The sequence below is a fragment of the Bombus vancouverensis genome, chromosome 9 (assembly GCF_051014615.1).
Source record: "Bombus vancouverensis nearcticus chromosome 9, iyBomVanc1_principal, whole genome shotgun sequence".
Lineage (NCBI taxonomy): Eukaryota > Metazoa > Arthropoda > Insecta > Hymenoptera > Apidae > Bombus > Bombus vancouverensis.
This window is the reverse complement of record NC_134919.1, coordinates 1683659-1700551: the sequence shown is the minus strand read 5'-3', so window position 1 is coordinate 1700551 and position 16893 is coordinate 1683659. Positions and strand designations below refer to the sequence as shown.

General features: G+C 45.1%; 2 protein-coding genes across 17 annotated transcripts in view; both read left to right on the top strand.

The window, feature by feature from the left end:
• LOC117160033 (uncharacterized) overlaps positions 1 to 16893 on the top strand; it is a 100938-nt gene that overhangs the window by 57010 nt on the left and 27035 nt on the right. The window lies entirely within an intron of this gene.
• LOC117160031 (uncharacterized) overlaps positions 1 to 16893 on the top strand; it is an 88557-nt gene that overhangs the window by 67458 nt on the left and 4206 nt on the right. Inside the window, exon 7 of one of the 16 annotated variants that reach the window (XM_076621527.1) lies at positions 16164 to 16479. The exons of 3 other annotated variants lie outside the window; for them this stretch is intronic. In XM_076621527.1, coding sequence (XP_076477642.1) covers positions 16164 to 16420 — 257 coding nt within the window. In that variant the 3' untranslated portion in view covers positions 16421 to 16479. Of the gene's footprint in view, positions 1 to 209; positions 896 to 1299; positions 1614 to 2418; positions 3278 to 6520; positions 6848 to 7111; positions 7509 to 8206; positions 9289 to 9316; positions 9896 to 9995; positions 10703 to 10835; positions 11224 to 12266; positions 12877 to 14516; positions 15198 to 15418; positions 15831 to 16163; positions 16480 to 16893 lie in introns of those variants that run through there. 12 more of the 16 variants (XM_076621499.1, XM_076621493.1, XM_076621535.1 and 9 more) reach the window with 12 other exon arrangements.

Here is a 16893-nt window from a genome sequence, read left to right as displayed (position 1 = left end):
CATGTTATCCATTTCGCTCGATGTACGAACGTTCGAACCGTCGGAGAACTTCTCGTCGTTCTGCCCTTCCGTGTCTCTTTCACCGAGCAGAATTTCGATTTCGTCTTGTCTCGATGCTGAGTCCACCGTCAGCGGTATATCGAGCGTTGAACGTTATCGTTCGTCGATCTTTCGCAACTAACCGTTGGAAAATTTGTCCTCTTTTGCAGATTCCGGCAGACGTACGTGGAACATGAGACCTCGGACTTCTACTCAGCTCTACGAACGAAATCGACATCCGTGCCCGAATTGTTCTCGTACCTACAAACATCGGAGTCACATGATACGACATTATAAGTACGAATGCGGGACATCTCGGAGATTCGAGTGTCCTTACTGCAAGAATCATCTTCGTCAACGTACCAACGTGTGGACGCATATACGCACACTTCATCCGAAATACAAACTTTATTGCATCGATATCGCCACAAATGCAAGACTCTACCACCAGGAGCATCGAACCGATTAGCTCGCAGATCCTTCTTTCGTCGTTCCAACCAATCGTTCGATCAATTTCTCTCTCGTTTTCTTTAGCTTTCGATGTTATCTCGTCTCGTGTCGTCTTATCTCGCCTCGACACGTCTCGTTTCGTCTCGTCTTATCTCGTTTCGTCTCATCTCATCTAGTCTCATTTCGTCTCGTCCAATCCCATCCGTTTCCTCTTCATTTCCGATCATCCCTCCGAGATTGCGTTTTCCAATGTCTAGGTGCATGCGTGAACGTTAACTTGCTGTATTTTCTCGATATCGACTGTTTCTCCTCGCACGTGTGTGTGTGTCCGATGGTAAGAATTTTCACATTCTACTTCGGAGAGCTGCAATATGCGTTAAAACAGTTTTAACGTGAATAAATAATTGATGCCAATTTTGAACTTTGCTATTTTTCTATCGACTGCCATCGACTATGACGTACTTGTTATACCGTTCCATAGTCGTATGTAAGCGCGTTAACTTTCGTTCTCGCAAACTTGATTTGACTAGAAAACGTCGACAAGCAGCGGCCGACTGGACGGAGCCGGTATGAAACACAGGTTTGTGGAAAATGGTAGTAGAGTTTACGAGGATTGCGCTAGAAAGAAAAAGAAAGAAGAAAAGCCTAGAGAAGATTTAGATTCGGCAGTCGAATTGCACGAGATGTGCGGACTTTTCACTTGGGATTTCTTTCTACGCTGTTTCTATACAAAAAAAGTACGTTCAGGTAACGAATCGAAATAACGGTACACCGATAATAACGTTCTTTTTGTTTGCGTGCTTGTTTCAGAAAGAGAAAAAGGGAGCACGGAAATCGAGCGGTTCCACGGTCGTTCTGGCAGAGAATTTACGATCATCAGACGAGACGGAATGTACGAGTGTCCCAGTTGTCGCAATCTCTACAAATGGAAGAAATCGATGCTGTCGCACTTGCGGAACCAGTGCAGACAGCCTCCGCGCTTCGAATGTCCTCACTGCTCCATGAAAAACTACCAAAAGTCTCACATGATCCGTCACTTACGCGTACATCATCCTCAACTCGCGCAAACGTTCTGGGACCGAAAGTTCAGTGCTTTCTTTCGATTTTAACTTTAATATTTCCACTTCAATTGTCGTTCTTTCGATTGTTGCTCGCAATAAAGCATCGTGGTGAATCGAAGGAAGAAAAAAAAAGAGTGAAGAAAGAAAAGAAAAGAAAAGAAAAACAATATTTATTCCTCCCCTTGTACACGAGATCCATTGGTTCGATCGCCGTGCATCTTGGCGCGTGACAAACACCTACCGAGCTCCAATATCGTCTGCTCGATATTCTTCAACTAACGAGCGATCTTTCTATGGCTGGTTGTAAAGTATGATGGATGCTTGGTGGGAAGATGGTTCCACGGGATCCATGTGCTAGCAGCGACCACGTGCACGCGAGGAGTCTCATTTGTTGTTGCATCGTGCGAACACCGATTTTGTCCGAACCTATCGAGAAAAGCGTATCTGTAAATTGTTACTTTGAATTGCGAGCGCGCTTCGCTAGGCGTTTCGAAGAGAGAATCGAGAAGAAGTACGCGTGATAAAACGTAGGTTCCGTGGAATGCGTACCTTTCCCCCAATTGCGTGGCTGCTCGATGGCTGCTCATTCCGAGCAGAGTTCCGACGCAGCTCTGTGCTCGCAACGACAAAGTGGTCGATTTGCTGGTGGTGAAGAGGGTATATTATTTCTCGCGGCGAACACGGAGCTACCCGGAGCTAAATAGTATAAGGGTCGGTAGGGAGTTTGCCGTCGAGCGGAGCCCTTGAAGAGCGACGCATTCGAACGGAACGTCCGTTCGACGGGGTGGCCAAACTCCGTAAGCTGTACAGCCTCTTCTGTACAGCGGTCGAGAGTATGCTGTTCAGTATTTATGTCTCCGTGTTTCAGGATTCGCCCATATTCTACCGCCTGCGCTCGGACAAAACCTAGACTTGAAGAGCCGATTGGAAACTATCGGGAAACGTTGTTTGGAATCGAGCAAAACCGCGAAACGGAGGAGCGCAAAGATAAACGTTTCCGACAAGACGAAGCCGTTTCAGTGTCAAAAGTGCGGTCGCGGTTTCACCTTGAAGAGAAACAAAGATCGACACGTGAATTACGAGTGCGGCCACGAACCAAGATTTCAGTGTCCGTACTGTGGTCTTCGCAGTAAGCAAACATCGCCGGTCTACGCTCACATCAGAAAAAAGCATCCGGAAGAGGAAGTGTTTATCTTCGACATGAAGCTTTGAACTCGACGTTGAAGATTCGACGAAACCACTACTACCGACGATCCATCCATTTTGCGCCCGATCTCGTTCGATGTAATCGACACGTGTAGTCTTTCCACTTTATACTCGCTTTCTATGGAAACGTATTTCCTTACCGCGCGAAGGTATTCGCGGAGCAAAAATATTTCTCAAGCTATTGACGCGAAACATCGATTTGAAATATAGTCTTCGAACGACACTTGCGTGTAAATATTTCGGTTAAAATGCATGCAGATTTGCACACAAATGACAGATACGCACGAACGATCCTTTGTAGTTTAATATTTTTTTTTATGGTATATGCAAATTTATACGACAACGTACACGATTATCAAATGGCAACCCGTCGTCTGCATACTTTCGTGCACGAGAATGGCTAACCGAACCATCGGGGATGTGGCCATCGGCCGAAGATGGAATGGTACACAACGATTTCTATTCGATAGATTTAATTACCGTTAACCTAGCCTAAGATGCAATTTTCCCTAGTACGTATTAAATTAAACGATTGAAAATAATTAGAAATAATGTTCGTTAAAATCGTGTGATTTCCATTCGTCTGCTTTGATATTCGCAAAGAAAGACAAAAAAAAAAAAAAAAAGAACGAAAGAAAAGACTGAAAGAAAGAAAGAAAGGGGTGGGAGATAGAGAGAGGGGCGGGGGATCTGGAAAATGCTCGAGACTGGCTCGACGTTTTCATCTAGAAGATCATCCGCAACTTTTTAAGGTATCCTTCTTTTATTTTTCCATTTCCAATGCTCAACGTCGTCGATACGAAGCATGTCGCAATTTAAATGAAAGCCAACCGAACCAAACCGATCCGATCAAACCACCCCCGGACCGATTTAGTTCGACCCGATCCAATACGATCGCTACATCTCTAAAGGAGAGTACGGCTCTAACCGACGGCGATCGATTCTCGGATCCAGCGATCCCGCTGTCTTCCCAAATCGTTCGTCCGATATTTCGCCGATTCCACTAACCAGCCGATCTTGAAGTTTCAGGTTTCTATGCCGCGGTCCCACAGTTGGATTTAAACTTCGTTTTACAATCTTGCAAAGCATTTGAGAACGAGGAAAGCAACAGGGAGATTGGTCAGACTGATTCCTGTGGTGCGACTGCGCCGAGATCATTGCCGAATTACTATTCTCAAGGGAGGGAGAAGAACACGTACACAAAGGGATCGCTGGCGGAATGCTTCACAAAGCCATTCGGCTGCCCCAAGTGCGGAAGATCCTTTACCATCAAAGGCAACATGACCAGGCATCTCAAGTTCGAGTGCGGCCAACCGCCGAGATTCCAGTGTCCTTACTGCGAATTCCGTAGCAAACAAACGTCCAACGTGATGTCCCACATTAGAACCAGGCACGTAGGTCAGCCCGTTTACGTGGTGCACCTGGAGAAATGAAGGATCAGCTGTGAAAAGGATCGTCCGAGGCTGTCGAGAAGACACGAATCGGGAGGTTTAGTACGTGTTCCTGTTGCTCGTTCGTTAACGAACGATGTCGTATAAAGTGAAGGCCGAGAGAAGGCGACGCGAGGTGCGAGTGTTCGATCCTAAGATAATCGACCGCTTTTCGCGTAATAGTTTCCCGTGTTTACGGCAGATCCGATCTCCGTCCCTTTCGAGATGTTTCTGTCGTCGGCGGACTGTCTCGAAAGCTTGCTGTTCGCATCGGAAACGTAGAAGGTAGTTCCGCGCGAACGCCGCCTTTTGCGATTGTCGCCTCTTATAATTAGAGAAATAACATACACGTATTTGCGTATACGTTACATGCATGTAATACATGTAATATACGCGTATATACCTACACATACACGTTGACACACAGCCACGTTCATTGATATACATCACGCGTATATGAATATTATACAGTACATACATTTAATATATGATACATATATTTTCCGTTGTTATCAAATTTTTAAATGTTTTATAAAATTAGGGAACGATCGTTTACGAGATTTAGTCGTGAAACGAGACGATGCTCAAACGAATCTCGAATTTTAGGATATCGAACGCGACCGTCGGTTACTTTGCCGCACGTTGAAATTGCTCGTGTTTTCTACGAATGGTTCACGTCGTTGACGACGTAATCATTAGCCGGTAACCGGTTTGCCCGAGAAGTCGAACGTAAACATGTTTCAAGTACAATTGCATTTAAAGTTCCACGATGCACACGAGCTGTCACACGTTCTTCGATTTCTAGACGTCCTACTAGATAAAATTGTATGTTTTCTATGGAAAGAAGATTGAGAAAGAGAGTGTGTGTGTGTGTGAGAGAGAGTGAGTGAGTGAGAGAGAGAGAGAGAGAGAGAGAGCGAATGAGAAAGTGTGCGTGTGCGCGAGAAGAAAGGAGGAATGAGTCGATGGAAAAGATAGTAAGAATAACGATAATAACGGCATCCTTAACGTTCATAGCAGGAAAAAAATGGACTTTAACGTAACAGTTTCATCCGTTGGTGAAATCGAGCCAGCTATAAGGTGAAGAAATAACGAGGAAAAGCGAAAAAGAAAAGCAAAGAAACCGGAGCAACAGAAAACGCGCGTTCGTCAAATAACGTTTAAAAGTTGTTTCGGGTAATTGTGCGTCCGGCGTATCGTTGGATGTTCGAAGGGTGAAAAGGGGAGGAACAGAGGAAAGTGTACCTTTCGATTTGCCGGTACGCTTTCCGCTTTAAGACTGAATGGTACAGGGTGAAGCGGTCGGGGCAAACGTTGTGTTCTTTCACTTTTGTTTCTCGTTTATCGAATCGAATGAGAATCACGATGAAAGATAATGCCGAGCTTTTAAGCTTTCGAAATCGATGCGCGGAGACAGCAGGATACGAACGTTTGGTGCAACCACGTGCTTACGGCGAAAGCGTAGCCGTTCGCACCGCGACCGAAATGTTTTCTTTGATTCTCGTTTTCTTCTACCTACACCTAGACGTTAGTGGCCGACTGTTTTTGTTGCTGTGATATAATTAACGATGTTGTAGCGTTAAGTGCGTTTATTAATAACTATACACGCCCGATCAGAGCCGGGCTAGACGCGTTTCTCCATTCATCGTACGAACAAGTTGTCCTTTCCCCGTTTGATCGGTTTCGTACGACCGATCGTTTCCTTCGGGACTTGACTACGAATAAATGTTCGCGAATTACGTTCGATGTCGAAACAATTACTATTCCCCATTTTCCACGATGTTTTGTGATCATATATCGTCGTCACTGTGGAATTGTAAGATACGAATAATAAATCGATGTTCAAACACTCCAGCGATTCTGTCTGCGCTCGATTACCGAGCGTGCACTGTGTGATGTAATTCTTTGATCGTTTACCACCCGTGTTTGTTTGTCTCTCTCTTTTTTCATCTTTCGGTTTTTCTTTTCTCTGTTTTCTTTACTTCTTCCTTACTGTTTCTCTTTTTTTTTATGTTTGTCTTTCTTTCTCGTTTCTATCTCGCGTCGCTTTGCTAGATCAGGAGAATCCTTTGGTTCGGTGCTACGTATTTTGCTTTTTTTTTCACGCGATACATATGTACTAACGAACTCATCGTAGGTCATGGATGCGTCTGTACATATTCCAGACCAGCTCCGAAAACGTCGTCGATCGTGTTCCCTCGTTCGGTCGACAGATCGATTCCTTCGATCGGCGAACGCGAGGAGAAGAACGCGAATTGGCGCGCGAGTTGTATTATAGTCGCATGTCCACAGACTTTGAACGGACGTTCACCGTACTTTGTTTCTTCTTTGCAGATCTGAGCGTGTTGGACTCGCTGATGAGCATGGTAAAGCCGGGCAACAACGTGGGCAAAGATCGCTTGCTCTATTACTGTCCCAAGTGTTTGCACAGCTTCACGTTGAAAAGTAACCGTAATCGGCATTACAAGTACGAGTGCGGACACGAACCTAGATTCAAGTGCCCTTACTGCAAACTGAGGAGCAAACAAACGTCACAGATCTATAGTCACATCCGCAAGAAACATCCGGAGGAAAGGGTTTGCGTGATCGACCTTAAATTTTAATCGTCATGAGATATATTGTATTCATAAGTAAAGTAATAAACACTTTATTCAATTACAACTTTCCTTCCACGTCCTTCCGCACCATCCTTATCGTATATTTCTCTGGAAGAGAGAAACAGAGCATTTACGAGAATGGCGAATATTTAAATGGTAGCGGAGTGGTTCCCGAAGGAGGAGTGCACGGGATTAGCGGATTATGAGTTTCCGGTTCTCTTCTAATTGTCGCATCGCGATCGGTAGTCGCGACGATCGTTACGATCGTCGTGGGCGTCGCACCATCGATTCTCGTATAATTCTAATCGTAGCGCTTTTTTGCTTTCAGTGGATCGTTCGTTTCGACTATTGTACGGAAATTACGGAGCCGGTTCGTATGAGGAAGCGAGCAAGTTCCACGCGTCGGACGATGTCTACGGATCTCCTCGACGCAGAGGCAGCAAGAAAAAGAACTACGTGTGCCCAAAGTGCGGGAATGGTTACACCGTGGTGAAAAGTCTGAATCGTCACCTTCGTTACGAGTGCGGCGTCGCGCCCAGATTCAAATGTCCGTACTGCGGTACTCGCAGCAAGCAAAGGGCACACGTGAACGAGCACATACGTAGAAAACACTCGGGTCAACGCATCTACATTATCGATTCGCCTTGATGACCAGCTCTTCGTAACAGCTGTTCCCCGTCCAGTCCATCATCGTCGTCGACGTTCTTCCGTTTCTCGTTCTCCCGAATGCCCACGTTTTCTTTTCGCATTCTAACCGACAACGAACGTCTTGTAACGAAGGTATAGCGTCGTCGTTGTCGCCTCGTCGTCACGATCTGCGTCATCGTTATATATACACACATATAACATCGAAGGACGGGAATACTGGCCGTCGTAACGTGTGTGTGTGTGTGTGTGTGTGCGGTTTTTCACGAATGTACATGTGAAATGCGAATAAAGCATTGTTACGGTGCTACTGGACTCGAACAAGTACCACCTGTTGGCGATCGTTCGCGAGAGAGTTTTTCCTTTCGCTTGGACGCGCGACGACCAACGTTCGCTTCTCTTTGCCGTGGAAATCGAATTCGCTAAAACGACGCAGCCACTTGCGGTCGCTTTGGTCGTTCTTTCAACTTTCCTCCGCTTCGCCGGTTAACGAGTTAATCGACGGTTAATCGACGGTTATTCTCGTCCCTGGGCCGAGAAGCTCCGAACACGGAAGCTCTGCCTTTGCGTGTTTGCTCGCTCAAAGACACTGATAAAAGGTCAGCTTGCGGTCTTCTCGGGGACAAGGTGGCGGGAAAAATAACTCGCGGTAACCCGATCCTCTTCGTAACGATAACCGCTTCCATCATTTTTGTTTTCTTCGTGTATCTGACCGGTCATGCGAACACGTCCCGAGACTGCGACTAATTGCGTTTCCTTTTTACTTTTCTTTTTTTAGACATCAAGAGGATCAAGATAGAAACCGATCTGGAGAATCTTTGCTCGGTGGTGATGGAAGAAGCGAAGGATTTCGATTACGAGGAAGAGAAGCCGCTCGGCTCGAGGAGGCGTAGGGCCACCGCTATTCGAGACATTGAGAGGCACACGTGCTCTAGATGCTCCAAGAGCTACATACACGCATGGCATTTAAAAAGGCACACCAAGTTCGAGTGCGGACAAGAGCCGAGAGTTCAGTGCCCTTACTGTGCAGCGCGAATGAAACAACGCGGTCACGTTTATAGACACATTCGTCAGTGTCATCGTGGTCAAAACGTATACGTGATCGATCTGAATTGAGATCGAACTCTGCTCCGATCAATTCCGATTTGCCAATCACGGGCAACAAGTTCCTTTTTCCGCGACTTTTGTACTCGTATTACTCGCCGGGCGAACGACGAGAAACAAACGAGACGACGAAACGATCGTCGAATATCGTTCCTCCTCTAACGCTAGTTCTTTCTGCCTTTTAGTCGCCAGCAGAAGAGAAATCGGTTCGAGTTTCGCGCGTAACGTTTCTAAGATAAGGTTTCGCGCGACAAATGCAATTGTTCGCTTCTGCAGAGAATGCCGCAGGACCGTGCTCGCTCAACAAGCACGCGTCTAACCGAAGTTGCGTAGCGAATGTTTAGAACGTGTTTGAAAAGTAAGAGAAAGTGGACGGAGAGAGAATAGCGAGACAACGACGAGAAAGGATACACCTGGACCGTCGTCGATCGGTTTTCTAGCGAACGTGTTCTCTGTTGTCCCTTCGTTTCTGTCCACCCTCGACTATCGACTATCGACTAACCTTATTGTATCGTAAGAGCATAGAATCGAGGAAGAGTGTTAGAAACAATAAATCACACAGTACAATGTTTCAAGTTATTGCGTAAATAACGTACAAGATAACAGACAAACATTTGAATTAACGCTTTCGCGTTCCCGATACTTCGATTTCCCTCTAAATCGCCTTGATAGTAAGACGATAATCGTTGGACGATCGATCGTAGGTCGTTGACGAGACGATCGAAAGATACGAAAGAAGGAAAACACGGAAGGAAATTTCTAATTGGCACACGTTCGATTTCAGGTTCGTGTCGAAGCGCGTTGTTTAACATTGGGAAGGACGTGACGCGTCGACGCGGAAGGATCCACGCCGGACCGATGGAAAATCTCTACTCGAGAGTAAACGATCGTTCGTCATCGTTCCGGGACTCGAATTTCTGTCCAAAGTGTACCGTAAAGTTCGATCGTTTGACCGATCTTCGTACGCATATGATACGAGTATGTGGATTCGAGTCGAAGAAGATGTGTCCCTATTGCGATACCGTGGGCGATACCATCGACCAGATCCACCGGCACATCGAACATCGTCACCCGAGGCTCCGCCATGCGGTGCTCGAAGTGTATAACACGAGCGGAAATTGAATAGCCATTTTTCCTTTTCAAACTTCTACCGGCAATATTTTCGTACTTTTGTCTGTGTACTTGTCGATAGATAAAGGTCCCTTTCGTTGCTAGCTAATAAAACGGAAAATAAAGAACAATAACAAACACGTATTTCTCGTGCAATCTTAAACGTTTTGACTCGATGTAGTTTTGATGTTGATTGAAAACTATTGTGCCGTAATTAAACGAAACGCAATTAAACGAAATGTTCTTGATCGTAGTTGGATTTCTTATCTGACAAAGTATTTCCCAATTCGAAGAGTCGCTCGTTTATGCTCGTCAACTAACGCCCCTCGTTTTCTTCTTCCTGTGACTTGCAGACATACCGATCCCGTGCATGACTATGCCGAAGAACTTTCAAAGGAATTGCAACTACCCGATGATGCCTCTGATCAAGGACCTGGCGACCCTTTGGATGGCGAAGCGGGTCGAGTTTCCGTATCGGTGCGAGACGTGCGGCAAAGGGTATCAGCATCGCGCCACACTGGTCAGACACACCAGGCACGAGTGTGGCAAGGAGCCGCAATTCAAATGTCCCTATTGCGCCCACAGAACCAAACAGCGTGGCAATCTCTATCAACATATTCGAACCAATCATCCTGGCAAGAACGTGTTCTCGAGTAGCATCTAGGAGGCTTTCCTCTCTCCCTCCTTCCTCCACCTGTTTCTTGCACCCTCGTTTCTCGTTTCGTAAGCCTCGTACGCTTCGTACGCGTTTATATTTTCTCGTACGTTACCATTCCGTTCGGTGAACGCCAATGCATATAGGATAAAGAACGACGATCGCCCGTTCTCGCATAGAGTCGCGTGAATCGAATCTTGTAACGCGATAGAATAGAGAGCAGCTAGAGAGATGTTTCACATTGCGGAACCTTCGTTTGCAGATAGAATTACTCCTCTGCTATCGAGTGAAAATGAGACTTTACCCATCCTACGTACCATATTGTACGCCTAAGTGTCGTGATCCTGTATAAAGCCATGTGCCAAACGAATATAACGAAGAATAAAAAGCGACGTTTCTAAAATACTTGAACACGTTCTGTTCTAACAGCGATTTATCGCCACTGTCTTCTTCTTTTTAGTATTATTATCGACATACGAAAATACGCGGCCAGACGAGAATTCTTTCTAATAATAAAATACACCCGTTCTTTTTCCAGAGCCGTCCTGGTCCGGATACCGTTACCAAAGCAGAACTGTCGGCCATCACAAGCTGGTGCTATACTCGAATAACCCGAGCTTGAAGCTACCTCAGGAATCGAGCAGTTGCCTGGACAAGAAGCCAGGTTGCTTCAGGTGCCCAAACTGCAACAAAGGTTATCGTTGGCTGAGAAACATGAAGAATCACTTGAGAAAGGAGTGTGGCAAAGATCCAAAGGAATGTTGCCCGTATTGTCCGCACAGGACCAAGTATAAGGGCAGCTTACGAAAGCACATACTTCGAATACACTTTGGAGAACGATGAAATCACCGATTCGCCAACCACGATCGTCGTATTTATTCGCAATCGCTCCTGCAACCCGGCAAATTTGCATTTACCTGGTCAAAAAAATCTGCTGTATGAACAATAAATTGTTGGCAGATGGAGAAAGTGTTTCGTACGTTCGTTTCACGTGTATTCGATTCCAGTGTCTACGTTGATGAAACCGGGTGTGTCGCGACGTACTATCGTATCGCGTGGTGCTTTTGCAACGTGGATTTTCTACGTTGAAAAAGCTAGATTAGCGGACATCGAGGAAGAGGAGAAGAATGGAAAGTCGGTCGCGAACGGTCTTTGGGAAGCCCACGCCTTTGCCAATGCGCTGACTAAGATTTTTGTTTCAGGTAACATGATGCACACGTGCGAGTGGTGCGGTCGACCATTCTCTTGGCCCTCCAGCTTGAGACTGCATCAAAGAATGGCTTGCGGCAAGCCACCAAACTTCTGCTGCACTATCTGCGATTACAAGTCCAACTTTAAGGGAAATTTGAAGAGGCATTTACTTTGTAAACATCGGATACACATGCATTAGCGAATGGATTACTGTGCGACCGATCTGCTGGCCGATAATAAAGTGTACTTTTACTCCATGCGAAAACCTAACCCTTGACGCTAACATTCTCTCGACCGTTTTACAAATATTTTCAGGCAATGGCAGCCGAACGAAACGATCCGGCCCACGAAAACAGAACGTAAGTATATGCGCGTGCACGAGTACGAAAGTACAGGTGTGTTAGCATCGTCGTTTTTTAGCTGCTCGAAACCGGAAACATGCCCTTTTCGAGGAAATCCCGAAGCGACTATTCGTGCCGATCGCCGTCGAATAGAATCAGCTTCGCAGGTTTCTGCTCGAAGAGCGCGTACGATTATCGGCGACTAGACGGGACTGTCGTCGTATTCCGTTGTGTTCTATTAACCTGGCAAGGCATGCGCTTCGATGTCTAGAAGCTAGCCACTGCGATCCCCCATCTTTTCTTTCTTTTCTTTCTTCTGGAACCTGCCCTCCTAAATAATCCTTTTCGGTTTGCGCCACGTCGCATCGCATCGCATCGTATCGCATCGCGTCACGCCGTTCGCTCGTCGTTCTTTAATAACCGAGATTTCTTTCCAGATGCTCCTTTATTCCCGATCGTGAGGCCGCGGCTGCACGTTTGTCCGCGTTGCGGACAAATGTACTCCTGGGCGTCGAATCTACGGAAACATCTGAAGATGGGCTGCGGAATGGTTACGTTTGAGACTCACTTCTCCTGCCAGTATTGCCCTTACAGATCGAGGATCGAGGCCTCGTTTCTCAAGCACCTGCTCTCGGTGCACAACATCAAGTAGACAGCTGTTTCGCTGAACGTCATTTATCGTCTACGACTCTTTTCGTTCAGCGATATTTGTACGAAGCCAAAGTCTTTGGATTTTGCGATGGAACTCGTTTTCCACGCGGGAAACCATGCTGATCGGAACGATGTTTCTTTCGTACGGTTTCATTGGTGTTTGTAAATCCGTCACTACGCATACGTATTGGTTTGTCCTTGTCGAGTCGATATTTCAACACTCGAACGTTTGAACAACAATTTTCCTTTAACTCGTTGCATAACGTACACATTGTGGATCGGCCGAATTTTATGCGAAGCCAAAACATCTTCGAAATGTTATTGTCACCGACGATCAAATATTTGTAATCGTTAGAGAGTGTTGAAAGTTAGTGTCGTGTGTCGATTTGCGAAAAAGGATTATGCAGTAGCGCGACTCACGAAATAACCGTAGCCGCTCTTTGATAAATCCAATCTAGTCTACAGGCTGTTTTTTTTCTTTTTTTTTTCTTTTTCTTCCACTTTGTCGTTTCTTTCATTACCTATTTTTCTCTCTCTCTCTTTTTTTCTACCTTCGTCGGTCGAATCTAGCGACATAGATTCGTCGGATCGTGCAATCTACAACTTTTCGTACGTATTGTCACGATTTTTACCATATCGAGAAAAGTAATGATAGCGCAGTAAATTCTAGCAACCGATTTCCTACCTATTTGATATCGAAGCGATCGTAGTATGGACAAGCATGCATTGGCAGCCGTCTTTTCCTATAAAAACCGTTCGAAACTTTGCGAGTATCGCGTTTCAAGTGGTAGAATTGTAATTACGACGTTGTACGCTCAATTTCCTCTCTCTGTGGCGTGTCTCGAACAAGAATTCACGGCTGCAACTATACGATGTTTGAACGTCGCGATTCCTTGTTCGAACGAACATGCTTCTACATCTCGAGAAATTAACTTTGACGCGTGTCGTACGAGAAATGCGCGGACGCGTTCGACGAATTCATCGTCTACGTAACATTTGCTCTGGAAGAGGGATGAAAGACGAAACACAGTACGATAATTTCTTTCTCTTTCTTATCCGTTTTTATTGAAATCCGAGTATTAAAGAGAGACAAAAGAGGGGGGAAGGTGAAGAACGAGAAGAAGAAAGAAGAGGAAGAAGAAGGAGGAGGAGGAGGAGGAGGAGAAGGAGGAGGAGGAGGAGGAGGAGGAGGAGGAGCAGGAAGAAACCGTTCGCTCTCGTGTGTGACAAGCTACGATCGATCGAGATCGTGTCGACGTAACGGATTCAATTCCATATAAGTATTCACGCTAATCAAGTAGTGAACGTCAGTCACCTTTCATCTCATTCTTTGTGTAATCGTATGAACGCGGAAGATGAATCGTACTTGTTATCGATAGTTTAGAAGGAATAATGTACGCGAATCGTTCGTTTACGATGCATGAACATCTAGCCTATCTTATCCATTCGATTCGATAGATCCGTAAATCTATTAGATCGAGCAAGAATGCTGCGCAGTGATGGTTAAGTGTTCCTGTGTAACGATGTCCGGCAGTCGATTGCTTTTTAAATAAATACCTGTGTACAGATCCAACCATCTGAAAAAATTCTTCGAAGATTCGTCCCGTTTCGTTATCTTTCACTTGTTATTTTTCTTTTCTTCTTTTCTTTTCTTTTCGTTTTAACGACGATTCAACTTTGACGATCGTTGAAAAAATGCTGGTGCCACAATCCGACCGAAATCAACCGACGTCGATGATTTGCTCGCAGTCGATCAACACTGGACAAACGATCGTAGAATCCTCGTTTGCTTTTTACCGAGTAACCAGTTTCTAACGATGTTTACATGTGTTTAAGGGATGAACGTTGATCGGTCGTTGAAGTAGACTCGTTTGTAACGAAAGTGCAAACGCAAATACCAACGGAAATTTCTGTAATACGACTGTTGATATAATATGCTTCTTTGATATATCCCTGTGTAGATTCTCATGTTGCGGAACGTACGGTTTCTCGTGTAAACGCAGTCCTGTGTAAACGCGCGTGATATTTTGTTTCAGATTCCGTGGCCGTTTTCGAGATCAGAGAAGGAATTGGCGAACGCATGGAGTTACTCGACGTGACCGACGTTTACGTCGCAACTGCACGGATTAATCTTGAAAACGAGAGTGTCAAGGGATATACAGACGATTGCGTGATAACGGAAGAAACCTGCGAGGACGAAGACGACGATGAGATAGAAAGTATGGAATACGCGACAGGCGGTTTGAAAGAAGATAGGCAAGAGTATAAATACTCTTGCTTCAAATGCTTGAAAAGCTACAAGAGGAAGGGTCATTTGGTGGAACATCAAAAAATATTTTGCGGCAAGGACAAACAGCAGTGTTGTCCATATTGCAGTTTTCGTACATACAAGAAATCTAACTTGAAAAAGCACGTCAATCGTATGCATTACAACGACACCGACGCAGTCGTTTGAGTCGATCGTTCGAACGAAACACCGTCGAAAATCAAACGGAACGAAACGAAATGTTGCACGACGATTATGTTTTAGTTGTTCGATATCGATGTTAAATAGACGACAAATAAAGTGAATTGAGGAACAGATCTGCAAACTGATCGACGCAAAACGCTTTGTGTGTAAGCTTCTGTCATATTGTGATTTGTAAATGTCGTACTTGAACAGTAGAGGGAAAGAAAAGGAAAAGGAAGAGAGAAAATAAAGTTGATTCCGCTTGATATATTTATCCAATGTTTCCAGAGGAATTGTAATCTTAACCCTCTCATGTTTTTCATATTTGTCGCTTGGTCTCCTTATCCATTGACCGTCACTGTTTCCCCATTGAGCGAACGATTATTCGGCTACTCTTAGATTTTCGTTAGACGATCGTCGACGGTGCAAAGGCGGTAGAACCTGTCAGTGTCGAACGCTGTCAATGACAAATTGAATATTGTGTTTCAGGTGAACTGGTCCTTTGGGAGGAGTATCAGGTATTCGAGCCTACTACGGTAACCGAAGCGAGCGAGTTACGATCGGAAAGGTGCTCTTACGAGGCTAATTATTTCGGGTCTGATCGCAAGCCTACCCGAATATGCAGGAACAAAAGCACGGATCCCCTCGGAGGCAGATACAAGTGCTCGAAATGTTCTAAATCGTATCGTTGGAAGCATCATTTGGTGGAACACGTAAAGGCGTCCTGCGGCCAGAAAAAGGCCGAGTGTTGCCCTTACTGTAGTTACAGAAGCAATCGAAAATGGAATCTCAAGTCTCACATGAAGAGAATACACGCGGATATATAGATGTTCGATTCGTTCGCGTGGTCCGTGGCTGTTTCACCATCTTTTCCTGTATACAATAAAACTAAGCTTATGGACGTTTTCTTTGTATCGGATCGTCTTGAAATCGCAATTTCCAACGTTTGTTTTCATCCTTGCCGCCGTAACAAGCACCGCCGATAGATCGAAATTTTACCAAAGGTACGTTACAGCCGATCGCGTTTTTCGGTATTGCGTTCTCCACGCGTCTTTCGATCGCTGCCATCGGTACGTTTATCACCGTTTTTCCTTCCTGCGTCTTCTCTTCTCCGATCCCTTCTATGGGAATCGAACGGCACAAGGACAAGCCAGATAATTCTCCGTGGATAAGATAATCACGGTGGAACGCGCTTTTGCGTTTCTGTTACAACTGCGATTAATTCGTGTTACAGGACGAGGCTATTACAGTGACAGAGGGACGAGATCTTTCGGAGGAAGATACACGAAATGCAAGTTTGAACTCGAACGAATCAGATCAGCTGTCGAAGCAGTGGCCAGTGGGTTGTCTCTCAGGAAGGCAGCTGACATGTACTGCATATCCAAGTCTGTTCTTCATCGTTACAGTAAACTGGGAATTCCAGTTTTAATGCAGAAATACACGCGAAACGATTCGAAATCCTGGAATTACCATACGCCTTGCAGCGACTAATTTTTTCACAACTCGTTCTCACATTGACTTCCTATATATATATATATATATTAATTTATTTATTTGTACAAAAATAATAATAACAATAACAACACAACACTAATATAACAGATACAATGAAAAATATGTCTAATAGCAGTGAGTAACGTAATAAAGTATGACTGATTTATCACGTATCGATCATGTACCTGTAATTGACCTGCGTTGTAACTGTGGTAACTGAAAGTTAACCGTCTGCGTAAAATCCGATCGGTTTACGAAGGAATCGTGTCGTGGAACGCCAGAAGAAGAGAAACAGGAGAGAAAAAAGAGTTGGACCCAGTTACCATAGAAGTAACGTGATCGTATTGTTTCTTTTTAGGAAACGACTTGACAAAGACTGCATGAGACCCTGCCTCGTAGTCCCTCGCGGTACTTTAACCTGTCGTGCCTCTGCCAACGAATTCTCGAAAGCCAGTGTATAGTTTTTCCAG